Source organism: Drosophila persimilis, unplaced genomic scaffold, assembly GCF_003286085.1.
Source record: "Drosophila persimilis strain 14011-0111.01,24,50 unplaced genomic scaffold, DperRS2 tig00000000-arrow-pilon, whole genome shotgun sequence".
Taxonomy (NCBI): Eukaryota; Metazoa; Arthropoda; class Insecta; order Diptera; family Drosophilidae; genus Drosophila; species Drosophila persimilis.
This window is the reverse complement of record NW_020825288.1, coordinates 3,088,200-3,100,575: the sequence shown is the minus strand read 5'-3', so window position 1 is coordinate 3,100,575 and position 12,376 is coordinate 3,088,200. Positions and strand designations below refer to the sequence as shown.

The 12,376-nt window shown below is 48.5% G+C and overlaps 3 protein-coding genes across 3 annotated transcripts; 1 reads left to right on the top strand and 2 right to left on the bottom strand.

Annotated features, from left to right (window-relative positions):
• Window positions 1–346: 346 nt before the first annotated feature.
• Window positions 347–2,038, bottom strand: LOC6595108. The gene has a single exon (XM_002020146.1). The coding sequence runs from the start codon at window positions 2,036–2,038 to the stop codon at window positions 347–349; it is 1,692 nt and encodes a 563-aa protein (XP_002020182.1).
• A 2,573-nt stretch (window positions 2,039–4,611) lies between these two features.
• On the bottom strand, window positions 4,612–8,311 carry LOC6595109. The gene is made up of 2 exons (XM_002020147.2): window positions 8,253–8,311; window positions 4,612–6,208 (listed from the first exon to the last, which is right to left on the bottom strand). The coding sequence occupies exons 1-2, from the start codon at window positions 8,309–8,311 to the stop codon at window positions 4,612–4,614; spliced, it is 1,656 nt and encodes a 551-aa protein (XP_002020183.2).
• A 2,920-nt stretch (window positions 8,312–11,231) lies between these two features.
• LOC6595110 (chymotrypsin-1) lies at window positions 11,232–12,376 on the top strand. Its single transcript, XM_002020148.2, has 2 exons — window positions 11,232–12,045; window positions 12,309–12,376. The coding sequence occupies exons 1-2, from the start codon at window positions 11,232–11,234 to the stop codon at window positions 12,374–12,376; spliced, it is 882 nt and encodes a 293-aa protein (XP_002020184.2).

Here is a 12,376-nt window from a genome sequence, read left to right as displayed (position 1 = left end):
GCAGTCGATGTCTATTATTCGCTTTATGTTAATCAAAACGGGCCAGAGAATCAGACACTTCTTGCGTTGTCCTACCACAGTGTGCCAGAGTGTGAAAGACAGACATCCCATGGTCTGGCGGGACTAGGCCACAAATTTGTTGGTGTTTGCTGGCAAGGCTTTACATAATTTGGTGGATTTCTTGTGGTTTGTTTCTTTCTGATTTCGCATTTGGAGTCGAGTCTGATTTCGTGGCGCTCGCTCGTCGTGTTTCTGCGGTGTCTTCCTGGTAAGCAATTTGCATTTATTTTTATATACTAGTACAGCGAAAATAACAAAATAAAGTGCTGGCTAGTGCTATAGGGCACTATAGGCTGTTCAGAAAGACGGGCGTGTAGAATCGCAGCAGTTCTAGGACGAATGCGACGACGCAAATGATCACTCCCAGGCCACTCAGGCGCCAGGCCAGCTGAAGGTCCTGCAGGGTGAGAGCACGCAGCTGCTGGGACTGACTGTAGTCCTTGATGGTCATCTGTCCGGCCCTGACCATGTCGTAGAAGCTCATCCGAATCCACTGCGAAATTAGGCCCGACTGTTCCATTCGCAGGGTAAACTGCTGCAGCCGGTCCCGGTAGACAGACTCCGGCGGGATGAGCAGGCTACTCGGCAAGTACCCATTAAAGCACATGTCGCGGGACAGGCGAAACACAGGACGCGGAAAGTGGCGCTGCTGGGTTTCAATGACAGCCCACTTCACGCTGGTAATAGTGTAGGCCCACGTGGTGTTGAAATGGTTCCGATTGTCGTAGAGATCGGTGGGATTGTTGGTCAAATGGAAAGCCGCCGCATACTTGGCGCGGAAATCCCCATCGAAGAAATAGAACTCGCTGCGCATCCCAAATATCTTCAGACCCGATCGCAACAGATCATCGAAGCTATCAATCCGGGCTGAGGCCGGTCGCGAGATCAGCAAGGAGAGCAGTTGGGCCGCGCAGGCGCACACCAGGACGAGGGCCAGTAGCCGAGGCGTCAAGTGCACCAATTTACAGCGAAAGTCGATCCCCAGACATTTGAATAGCGCCGGAACCAGCAGGCCAAAAACTAGACTGGCTGCCAGCACCACAATCACGGCCTCGCAGCTCAAAACCCGATGGAATAGCGAGAATACGGGTATGGGTCGCTCCATGGGCAGCATTATGCACCAGCTGGAGTAGAGCATGGGATAGGAGTACTGGTAGTACCATTTGATGTTCTTCTCCGTTACCATGGTGGGCGTGAGTCCAAAGTCCACGCTGGCATTCCTGGTCACCTCCAGCATGTACAGGCTGGAAGCTGTCCTGCCCGTAGCCCATGTGGGGTACGACACTTTCAGCCTGCCCCCCAAGCTGCTCGCAAATTCTGCGATGAACGTCCAAAGGTAGCCAGCGACTCGTGTCTCTCCATTTGCATCCGTGTACTCGAAGGAATTTGGGGGCGAAAAGTCCGGTATGGCAATAATCTCTTTGCCTTTAATATCTGCCAGTTGGTCCGCAAACATCTGAGGTCTGGGTGAGCCGGGGCTGAGAATTCTCTGTTTTATGAGCACAAAGTGCGGGAAGGCCCGAAAGCTGTAGACGAACAAATGGCGACTCCATCGCTGAAAATACAACATCACATTCAGCATGCTGTTCTTGAGGCAATACGACAAGATTTTAGTAGCCATAAGTTCCTCGTTCCTGCCAGGGCCAGCTACATCGATCAGCACACGCACCCCTCGGAGATGGCTCAGGCTCGAGGACAGGCCCATGAGCTCCCACTCGTTGGACTCCCGCGACAGGCAGGCCAGGACAAAGAGATTGCTGCTGAACTGTTGAACTAGGTCCACTGCAGGCTCAGCACTCTGCCAGACAATCTGTGGATTGGTGGTCAGGTTCCGCTGCCAGAGCCAATGCCAGCTGCAGTTGAGGCCGCTTGGGTTGTAGTATAAAACGGTGGTCTCACCGGTCACCAGGAACTGCAGCACTAGGCCGTACAGATCGAACAGTTCCTGCGAAATGGTCCGACTGAAGTGGGCCAACATGTCGCGGCCCCTAAACAAGAACTGAAGGACAAGCAAGGCTCGCAGTTGGAAGCAGCTCTATTTGCTTCTGCTCCTATTTGCTTTGGTAATGAAATCAAGGCTCTTATCGAATCCCATCGCCAACTGGTAATAGCAATTACCTCAGTAATTACCATTGTGCGGAGGGAAGTACAAAGTTTGCACAGTGATAATCGCGACTCTGAGCAAATACGAGATTGTGAACAGTGTAAAAGAGTCAAGGGTATGCGTTGTCAAACTGTTTAAGTTACGGGCAACTGGGAATGTCTCTGCAGCCATGTAAAATCCATAAATTCCTGACCTTTCAACTTGTGGGCAGGGCACCTTCGGATGTGAGCAAAAACCAGGCAGAGAAACAAAAACCAGAGGGAGAAAATATGGCAGTTCGGAACCAGAGGCCCCAATTCCAGTAACCAGTAACCAGTCAGCTGCAGCTGTAGAATTTTTAAGCCGAAATATATTTCGGCTGCACTTTGTACTCTCGCCAAAAGGGACAGCTCAGTTTTCCTCGGCGGTATGCGCCGTTTGTATTTAATTGGATTAAAACAATCGTTTTCCTAATAAAACTCTTTGAAACCAAGAGAAAACTGGCTTAGTAAAAAGAAACATAGCCAAACATATCTAAATTAAGTATTATACTTTGAAATAAATACTTTAAATATAGAAATGTTTTAAACAAAACACTTTGGTTTATAGTTTAATCTCTCGAAGCTAATGCATTGGTGTACAATTTTTAGACATACTTCAAAGTTTTCTAAGAACAACAAAGCTACTCTGGCTAATCTTTGTCAGAGTATAAGGACTTCGGCATGCTCCTTACTTGATGTGACTGCCACTCAGCGTGCAGGAGGCATTTCTTTTCGCCTGGCATGACGTTTTATGGTCGACGTAGGCTTAACTCCGCCGATCCTTCATGGCATCTGACAACACCCTCGCATCCGTCTTGCGGAGAAAGTTATGTGGACCGCTTGCCTCTTGCGGTTGACCGTCGACGGTCGGCCTGCGTAAGTATTTTCCTCTTCGCTGACCTTCGTGGCTGGGACAGATCGTTTAATAATTTGCAGCAAATTATAAGCAACGGCTCGAGTGGAAGCCTGGATGACTGCCAGAGAAAATGGTGGACGGGAGGGCGGTAGGAGGGCAACTAATGGCGGCAGCACTCTCCCGGGACACCAAGAGCACGATTCGAAATTGTCTCACATGTCGTGCTCTTGGATCTTGGCTTATGGCACGCCCCCGCATCTCACCTTTAACGTTGCAATGATTCTGGCTTCATTTTCCCGTCGATCACGGCGACATAATTCATTCCGCCAGGCTTCGTGTTTTGTGGAAATTTGTCAACAAAGTCGTGGCGCTTCTTGTGTGTCATAAATTGCCCATGGCCTGCCAATTGTCCCATCCCCAAAAGACACATATCTATATGGACTGGGAGTATTATTCTAGGTCACCTGAAAAGGTTTAAAAGTAATTTATTTGAATCTTTATTATTCATTGCTCTATCATAAATATCTGAACAAGGCATTAAGGCATTTGCGTGTGAACATGTTGCATTTGTTTAAAAGGTTTTCCTCGACAGTCGACAGTCGATTCATTTGCTTAACAAGAGCTCATTTGAAATTGAGATGTGCAATGTTGCAACACATCTTTTGACAGCGGTTCGATGCGGACCAAAAATGCATCTTCGGCTGTCGAAATTACACAAAAGTATCTCGTTGCTGTGGCTCTTTCTAATGCAGATGCAGATGCAGGTGTTGGAGCTAGGGCTTCGGCTTCAGCTTCGGCTTCAGCTTCGGCTTCTCTGGCTAAATAGTGCAAAATCGTGAAATCAAATTTGTTCACGTTGCTGTTGCTGTTTTTGGCAGTCGATGTCTATTATTCGCTTTATGTTAATCAAAACGGGCCAACGAATCAGACACTTCTTACGCTGTCCTACCACAGTGCCAAAGTGTAAAAGACAGACATCCCATGGCCTCACTCTACCCCTCTTTGGCGGGACTAGGCCACAAAATTGTTGGTGCTGGAGACTTCTTCTCCTTCTGCATTGTTTACGGCCAAGGTTTTAACATAATTTGGTGCATTTGTTGCGGTTTGTCTGGGGTCTTTTTCGGGGGGTGGGATCGGTTCGACTCTGATTTGTTCGTCTCCCATTTCGTGGTGCTCGTCGTGTCGCTGCGGTGTCTTCGTAGGAGGCAATTTGCATTTAGTTTTATTTGCCTTTGCCGTCGACAAAAAACGGAGAGAACAGCCAACACGAAGGTGTAAGTGTAAGACAGTAGGAAACCACTCAGCGATGCCAACAGCATTGTTAACTACTCTACTGTCTGTTCCAGCAGGACGAGGACCCATGGCAGAGCCCTTGTCTTCGTCTCCGTCACGAAGTGAAACAAAAAGTTTCCCCTTGCTGTTTGTCTGTTTGTCTGTTAGCTTGTCTCTATTTGCCGAAGGCGGCATGGTGGTTACAGTTACAGGAAACGGGGTAGTCCGAAGTCCATTGTGGCTCTATCGCGCGCACATCACAGCTAACAAATTTCTCCACGTAATTGCCGCGAGGATAATTAAAAGCCCAGCCAGGACTTGGCTAGGGGCACAAGCTGCTCGCAGACAAACACCCACAGGCTAATTAGGACACAAGCACCGTAGCACAGAAATAAATTGGCCAGGTCCTCGCCGGACAGCGACTGGATGTGGCGCCCTTCGCTGAGGTCGCGTATGTGGAGGCGACCCGCCTGCACCATGTAGTAGAAGCTCCGATCCACCCAATGGTCGAACAGTCCAGATTCACCCAGCTGCAGCATGAAGTGGTGCAGGGTGGGGCGGTGCGGGGAGTTCTCGGGAATGACCAGGGCGAAGGGCACCATTTCGTAGTAGCAGAGGTCCGTGGAGTAGCGGAAGAGGGGTCGAGAGCTGTGGGACTGCTGTTCCGCATAGAGCTGCCACTTGGTGTTCGTCACCGTATAGGCGAAGGAGGTGTTCAGGGAGTTCCTCAACTGGATCAGCTCCGAGGCGAGATTGCTGAGCCGGAAGATGCTGGCGAATCTCGTGCGCATGTCGAAATCGTAGGCGGCGTACTCGGACCGAACTCCGAAGATATGCAGCTTGGTTTTGGCTAACGCCTGGAAGCTGTCGATGGGCGGATCTGTGGGTGCAGACACCAGCAGACTCAGGAGTCTTCCCTGGTAGTTGGCCGTGAGCAGAGTGACCAGAATCAGCCAACCCAGGGCCTGGAGTCGCCTGTGACGCAGCCACCGCCCGCGCAGAAACTCGTGCAACAGCCAAAGCAGAAGCAGTAGCGTGAACGTCTTAGCGGGCACGGTCCAGGAGAACACCTCGCTGATTTCCAGCTCACGTTCCGTGGGCAGCATGGTGCACCAACTGGCACAGTGCACCGGATAGGCGTACTCGTGGTAGCGGTCCAGGTAGCGCATCGATATGGGTTGCACACTCGCTGCCACATCCACCCGGCCGTCACTGGCCAGGTCCAACATCTGAATGTGGCTCAGGGTCTTTCCCTGCACCGGCTGACCAATCATCTGCAGATGAGCATTGTGTTTGCTGGCGAATTCCACTAGCATATTCCACACGTAGCCTAGAATCTGGGCACGACCCTGCTGATCGTAATAGAGGAGGGTGTTCGGCTCGGAGAGATCCGGCATTGTGCGCAGTTGATAGCCATTGAGATTCATCACCTTATCGGGGTATAGGTTTGAGATCGCAGAATCCGATCCAAAGAAATGTTTCCTCAATGAAAGCCTGGGATATGCATCGAAGCCGTACACAATCCGGGTCTCCTCAAAGTTACTCAAGACCACATCGGCATTGATCATCTCCATTCGAAGGCAGAACTCCAGGACCTTTGCGACCAACTTGTCGTCGTCATGATTCGCAGCCAACTCGATGAGCAGCCAGGCCTGTCGCAGGTAACGCAAACTATTGGACAGTCCTCTCAGAAGATCCTCCCGATGCACGCCCGGCAAGCAGGCCAGCACCAGGAGTCCTTCGTTCAGGAGCCCGTTGAGCTGAACAACAGTTCTAACCGAACGCCAAATAAACAATGGTATATCCGAGGCTGCGCCTGGGCGTAGATATTCCTCCAAGTGGCATTCGCTTCCGGCGGGGTTGTAGTAGAATATGGTCCTCAATTGCGGACTGCGACTAAGCAACGATACAAGCCGAATGTATAGTCCTTCGGTGAGAGAACTGTTCCGTCGCGACATGTTTGAGCACTGACAACCGTCTGACCTCTTCCAGGAATGGATTGGGGTAATTATTTACTTAAAATAGAAGTTTGCTTGTTCCGCTGCCGACAAAATGGGAACTTCGTTTTCCACGGATTGAGTGACGTTTCCCTGATTTAATTACCCCTATACTATATGGAGCAAAGGACGATTACTCATTAGACACGCGCCAGCAAAAAAAGCTGCTGGCCGTAAAAGACAGTCGAGTGGAATTACAGTGCAACCAAAACAATTTTAAATTTATATGATTTAGCATATAAAAAATATCTAACGATCTAACGTATTTGCAGTAAATTGAGAAAAAAATGGGATTGTAAAAACAAACACACCTATATTTAAATTAAATATTCGATTTCATGTAAAAACAAAGTGAAATTATGTAGAATGACTTTGTCTTAAATTTATATGCATTAAAAAATTTGTTTTTAAATATAATAAACTGAAGTCTGTAGGAAATAAATTTGATTTAAATATTAAAATATGCGATTTGAATATGATATATATTTTAATTTACCACTCTCGGTCAAATACAATGGTATAGATATTCAAATCGAAGTGAAAATAGTCGGCGTTCCGGGTTTCTTTCTCTGGCTAAGGAATTTATATGTAACAGTGCGAACTAGATCAAGGTAACTTCAATACTATATCTATATTTAGATATATCTATCAACACACAAACTCCAACTATTTATTAGCCCTGTTCCACAAATACCCTTTACCGATGTCACTCCAATTAAAAGTTGTTCAAGCAAACATTGACTTAATGGGCAGCGAGCATAGCAGAATACAACATAAATTCAATCTACCCCGTTCGGCAAAGAGTCCTGTACGTAGGACTTGAATCCTCCCTGGCCCCGTTTCCATGTGGCTGGCCTGCTCAGGGATATGGAACGGAAACTTGTTGTTCTTTTCGATTTGTCAGCGTTTTTAAGGGCTGACTTGCATACTCCGGCTGGCTCTGAACACAATGCAAATGCAACCGGACAGAGAAAACGGCAGCGAATTCAAGAGGAAACGCCAACGCTCGAAAGCAAAAGTTGCGTCGCTCACAAATTGTTGCAGTCCTGACCTGTCGCCAATGTGACCCAAATAAAAAGACAAGAAGGTTTCAGGAGATACATTCTCGACGGTCTGAATACCCCAACAAAAATTGTATACTCAGACCACAACAGAACAGTACTGGTGATGAAAATATTCGAGATCACTAAAATATTTAATAGAATAAAAAATGTTAAATTTTCGGGCACAAGTTTTAGAATAAGCAATAACGATGATAAATTAAATGATATCCTTCACACTTCTCATTCATTCCAATTCTATGTTATATTTCGTATTATTTCAATACCTTTTTATTCATGTATTTCTTTATAACGTATACACCTACCGGGAGTAGAAATTATTGGGTATCCAAGACAATTGCTGGCCATCGCAACAAGAAACCAGCGTGTTGACAATGGTCAAATGTTCGGGCCAAATGTGAAGATGCAGCTGGGGATCTTAGACCCCCGAACCCGAACCCGACCCCACCACCGCCGCTCGCATACCAGCCCCATGGATTGTTTGTCTTCTCCGCAGACTCTTGCACAAATTCGTACACCCACCAGAGATGCAGAGGCCGGCTACTGCAGCAGATGCACACACCACTGGCTGGCCCCAACTCTGCACAAGACTGGCAGCGATGTCCATGTCATCATCATCATCATCATCTCTGTTGCTGTTGCTGCTGTTGTTGTTGCTGGTGTTGTTGTGGTCGTGGTCGGTGGACTGTCTGGCACTTGTTTTATCGTCATTTTACAAGCATTTTTCATAAATTACAGTTTATTGTTGTTTGATAAACGGTCAGCGGTGGGCGCTACTTGTATTTTGTGACCAGCAGCAACCGCTGCAGCGGGAGACACGCAAATAAAAACCCAAAGAAGAAATTATTGTAGTTTTTTATTGTATTAACATCATTGTCATACCCATCGTCATCCTCATCCTCGTCGTCGTTGGCGTTGCCACTGCCATTTGCCGTGTTCATGTTCGTGTTTGTTGAACGGTCTTGATAAGTTAAGCGTTGACATCTTTATGCCCCTGTATCTGTGTGGGCACTAAGCAACCGAACCCCAGCCAGCCTCGATCCAACTTCTTCTTTTTGACCATAAGAAGCAGTCATCGTAAAATTCACATAAGCCTTCATATAAGCGAAGACCAAAAACTTTGGGTGACACAATTAAGTATTTATGTATTCCCGAAGAGCCTGAGAACTTTCGACAGATGAGTGTTATAGGATTCTCAGACATTCGAAGCGAAAAGAGAGAACTTAACAACATAAATGATTAACTAGAAATAGAAGGTATGCCTTTTTCCCACTAGGAGGTGCTACCGTTCTAAGAATCCTCCTGAGGGAATGCTTTCACTCTCAGTTGACCAAGGAGTTCTGGCGGAGTTCAGCCGGAACCCCCCGCCAGGTAAGAGTGGCGCCTGGTCTGGCGAGCGCTAAGCAGTTGGAAAAACAAAAGATACGAACCGTAACTCACCCACTTATGATTTACGAGCCGAGAGTGGAGCCCGCGGGGGCCTTTGGCTTTTGGCGTGCAAATTACCAATGCAAATATGCATCCGCAGAGTGTCTATCGAGGGACGAGTGGTGGTAGTGGCAATGGAGTGCGCAGAAGTGGGGAGATGGTGGTGGCACAGAGATTTGCATAATTTTATGGCCACAAATTCCACTTAAACAACTTAATTAGATTTGAAAGAGAGGCAAGTAAAAAGGCTGATTTGAAGGCACTTAAATAAATAAACAAAATTCGAAAATGGAGAATGGATGGCATGTCCCTTTGGGGCAGCTGTCGTTTATTTATGTATCTGGCCAGCGCCATTTTGGCCAAGTCAACTAACTAAACGATCAAGTGCTCGCTGGAATGGGACTTATCTCTCGGAGTGGACCAAACTCAATAGCCACAAAACTGGCTGCAAGCTGCAGCCGCCTCACCGCCTCCGCCTGGACATGGGCTTGGATGTGGACTTGGACCCAGTCTGATGGGGCATTTCGGCGGGCGGGGCAAATACGCGTTCGTCTCCCGCTCTAATGGCAGCTAATCTAGTTAACAGTTTTTCAATTATAGACGATTTGGTGCGGCTGATAATAAATGCGATAAAACATATTTCAGGCCAACGACGCCAATTCCCCAGATTACATCAGAGATTGCCCACCGCCCGACGCGGCCTGGCCGGGCCGGGCCGGACGGGCCTGGCTTGGGCGTATTTCGGCTGCAATTGTCAAAACGATTTGGTCTCGGCCGGTCTCTCATTTGTTAGGCTCATGGTTATTATTAGCTGCGGGCGCTAATTGATTTGCCAGCTTGTACGAGTACGTACAATCCAAATGCGAATCATTAAAAACTTAATTAACGGCCTCGGACCGAACCGAACCGAGCCGAGCCGGTCTCGGACCGCCCTTTGATTCGATTCGCCCTTTAATTACACATTCTGGCAATGGTATATTCCATGTTTTGATTTCCCAATTCAATTTCAGTCTTAGAAAATCTTGCATATTGAGAAATCCAGCCCAGCGATGGCCAAAGGTGCCGGCAGCGGCAAAACAATCATTTTTGGCAACAAATAAAATTAATGAGCTCGGAGCTGGCAGCGGACAAGAGCAATGCGACGACGACAACGACTAAGACTGCACTGGTAACCCAGTTCAAGTGGCCGGCCAAATGTCAGGAGTTAGGCATTTTCTGACAAATGTGCCACATGGCAACGAAACGAGGCAGAGGTACGGGCAGGGGTACGGGCAGGGGTACGGGCAGGGGCTACGGCGATTCTATGCCAAACGAAAACGAAAATGAAAATGTTGATGGCAAGGCAAATGCTGCCCCTCCCGAAAGGTGGCCCGGCCCCGTCACAGTCACATCATAATGATGCCCTCAATCCGTGTCAGAGTGGCCTAGGCGAGGTTGGGTCCTTAGCCCAAGTCGTGCGCCGCCAACAAGGAATATGTCAGAGGCTGAGGCTGAGGCTCGGGCCGGTACGACGTGTGCCCGCTTAGCAAACATGGCCCGAACCGGCGGAACCAAAAGCGCCCCCTCTGACGAGCACTTAAAATTTAGCTAATGCCCTAAATGTGGGTCCATTGCCATTTCGGGGAATTTACGATATTAAAACTCTTATGTGCCGGAGAAGAAAGTTTGATTAAAAGTAAGTCAAATCATTTGAAACGTACATTTCCGTAAGTGTATTCAGAATTCATCAGATTTTCTCCGAATAATTCCATTTTGTGTGGTTTCCCCATGCAGTTCTGTGCGGCGGCGTGACAGCTTTGGGCCACAAGAAAACCGCAGACTAATGTCGAAAAATTTAGCATCGATCTGGCTGGCATATGACCAAATTTAGTTCGAGCCGGCGGCTCTTCTGCTGCCATGGATTTCAAAACTATATCTCTCAGAACGAACTCGCCATCCATCGATCTCACTTGGCTATCCGCAGCAGCAGTCGTCGCTGTTGCTTTTGCTGTTGCTGGGTTGGCCTGGCAGTCAATAAAATTATAAATGCCACTTATTAGACCGAACCATTTCTTGGCAACGCTTCGCTGCCTCGCCTGAGCCTCGCCGCGATTTGATGTATGTAAATATAATGAAGCGAATATCGGGCTAATTAAAATAAATTCAGGGCGTGGCGAGCTCTCATGCCGTTTGTAATTAAATTAATTGCGAGCCATAGCCCCGCCACAGCCCCGTTGCTGGCCGGCGTTGCATAATCTGGAGCTACTGCCTCCTGGCCGTTGGATGCGGAACTGCTGTGGCTGCTGCTGCTTCCAAGCACTCCAATCCATGAAACAATCGTTCTGCAGTCAATGGAATCGGATGAAATGATCAGCTAATTTGATAAGAAAGAGAGACCAATTGATTTTCCATATCTTTTGGGCCGTGCCCTGTCGTTCGGCAGTCAACGGCAGAATGCCCAACAGTCACCAGTCCGTGTCGCTATTGCTGTTCGTGTTGTTACTTGCCTTGAGCGGACTGCAGTCCTGCCAAAGTGCCAAATACCTGCAGTCGCGGGTCATCAATGGCGAGGATGCGGAGGTGGGACTGGCCCCCTACCAAGTGTCCCTCCAGATAGGGGGCTTTCACTTTTGTGGCGGCTCGATTATTACCCCCTTCTGGGTCATATCGGCGGCGCATTGCCTCATTGAGCACACGCCCACCGTAGTGGTGGGCGTTAGGGATTTGTCAAACGCGTTCGATGCAATGCGCTACAAAGTCAAGTACATGACTGCCCACTGCCGCTACGAGCTGGACGTTCACGAAGACGACGTGGGCCTGATCAGAGTGACCACGGCCATTAAGTTCGGACAATTTGTGCAGCCCATCACCATCGATTGGCGGCCAGTGGCGGCGGGCTCAAAGCTACTTACCACCGGCTGGGGCGCCACCTCGTACGTCGAGATCTCCAACGAAAGTGCGCCCATTGAGGAATATCCCCAGATCCTGCAGAAGCTTACAATGACTGCCATCTCCCTGGAAGAGTGCCAAGGGTATTACAAGAACAACGACGGAACCGGCGGCGTCGACTATGGCGGCCTGTGCGCCTTCTTCGCCGGTGGCACCTGCAGCGGTGACTCCGGAGGCCCGCTCGTCCTCAATGGTAGGCTGGTGGGCGTGGTCAGCTATGGTCTCGACTGTGGCGATGATATACCCGACGTCTTTGCCTCCATGTGGATGTACTACGACTACATACAAACAATGACCCGGGACTGTCTCTACCAAAACTGTAAATGCACGGAGCCCATGATATTTCCTTACGACCAGCTCTACACCGATACACATAAAGAACATTTGTATAGGCATATAAGAAGAAGAAGACTATCATAATCAAGGCTGAACGGTATAAATACGAGTATTCGGTCACAGTATGAAATAATTTACGCAGTCGTTTCGGTATATTTATAGTAATCTGGTTACCATTACGGACGCGATGGTTGGGGCGGGCTAAACCCGACAGAAAGACGCCTCCCTCTAACACTTTCATTCTAGCCCCAAAGCGCAGTCTGCTCGGCAGAGCAGGTGTTGAAATGGATCTGCCAAGATCCATGACCATATGA

Bases quoted from the DNA above. Each gene is read 5' to 3' on its own strand.
- LOC6595108 (XM_002020146.1), bottom strand. From the start codon at position 2,038: ATGTTGGCCCACTTCAGTCGGACCATTTCGCAGGAACTGTTCGATCTG.
- LOC6595109 (XM_002020147.2), bottom strand. From the start codon at position 8,311: ATGAACACGGCAAATGGCAGTGGCAACGCCAACGACGACGAGGATGAG. The intron at 6,209-8,252 runs GTATGACAATGA...ATCGTTGCTTAG, and splicing joins GAGGATGAGGATGACGATGG to TCGCAGTCCGCAATTGAGGA.
- LOC6595110 (XM_002020148.2), top strand. From the start codon at position 11,232: ATGCCCAACAGTCACCAGTCCGTGTCGCTATTGCTGTTCGTGTTGTTA. The intron at 12,046-12,308 runs GTAAATGCACGG...CTTTCATTCTAG, and splicing joins GGACTGTCTCTACCAAAACT to CCCCAAAGCGCAGTCTGCTC.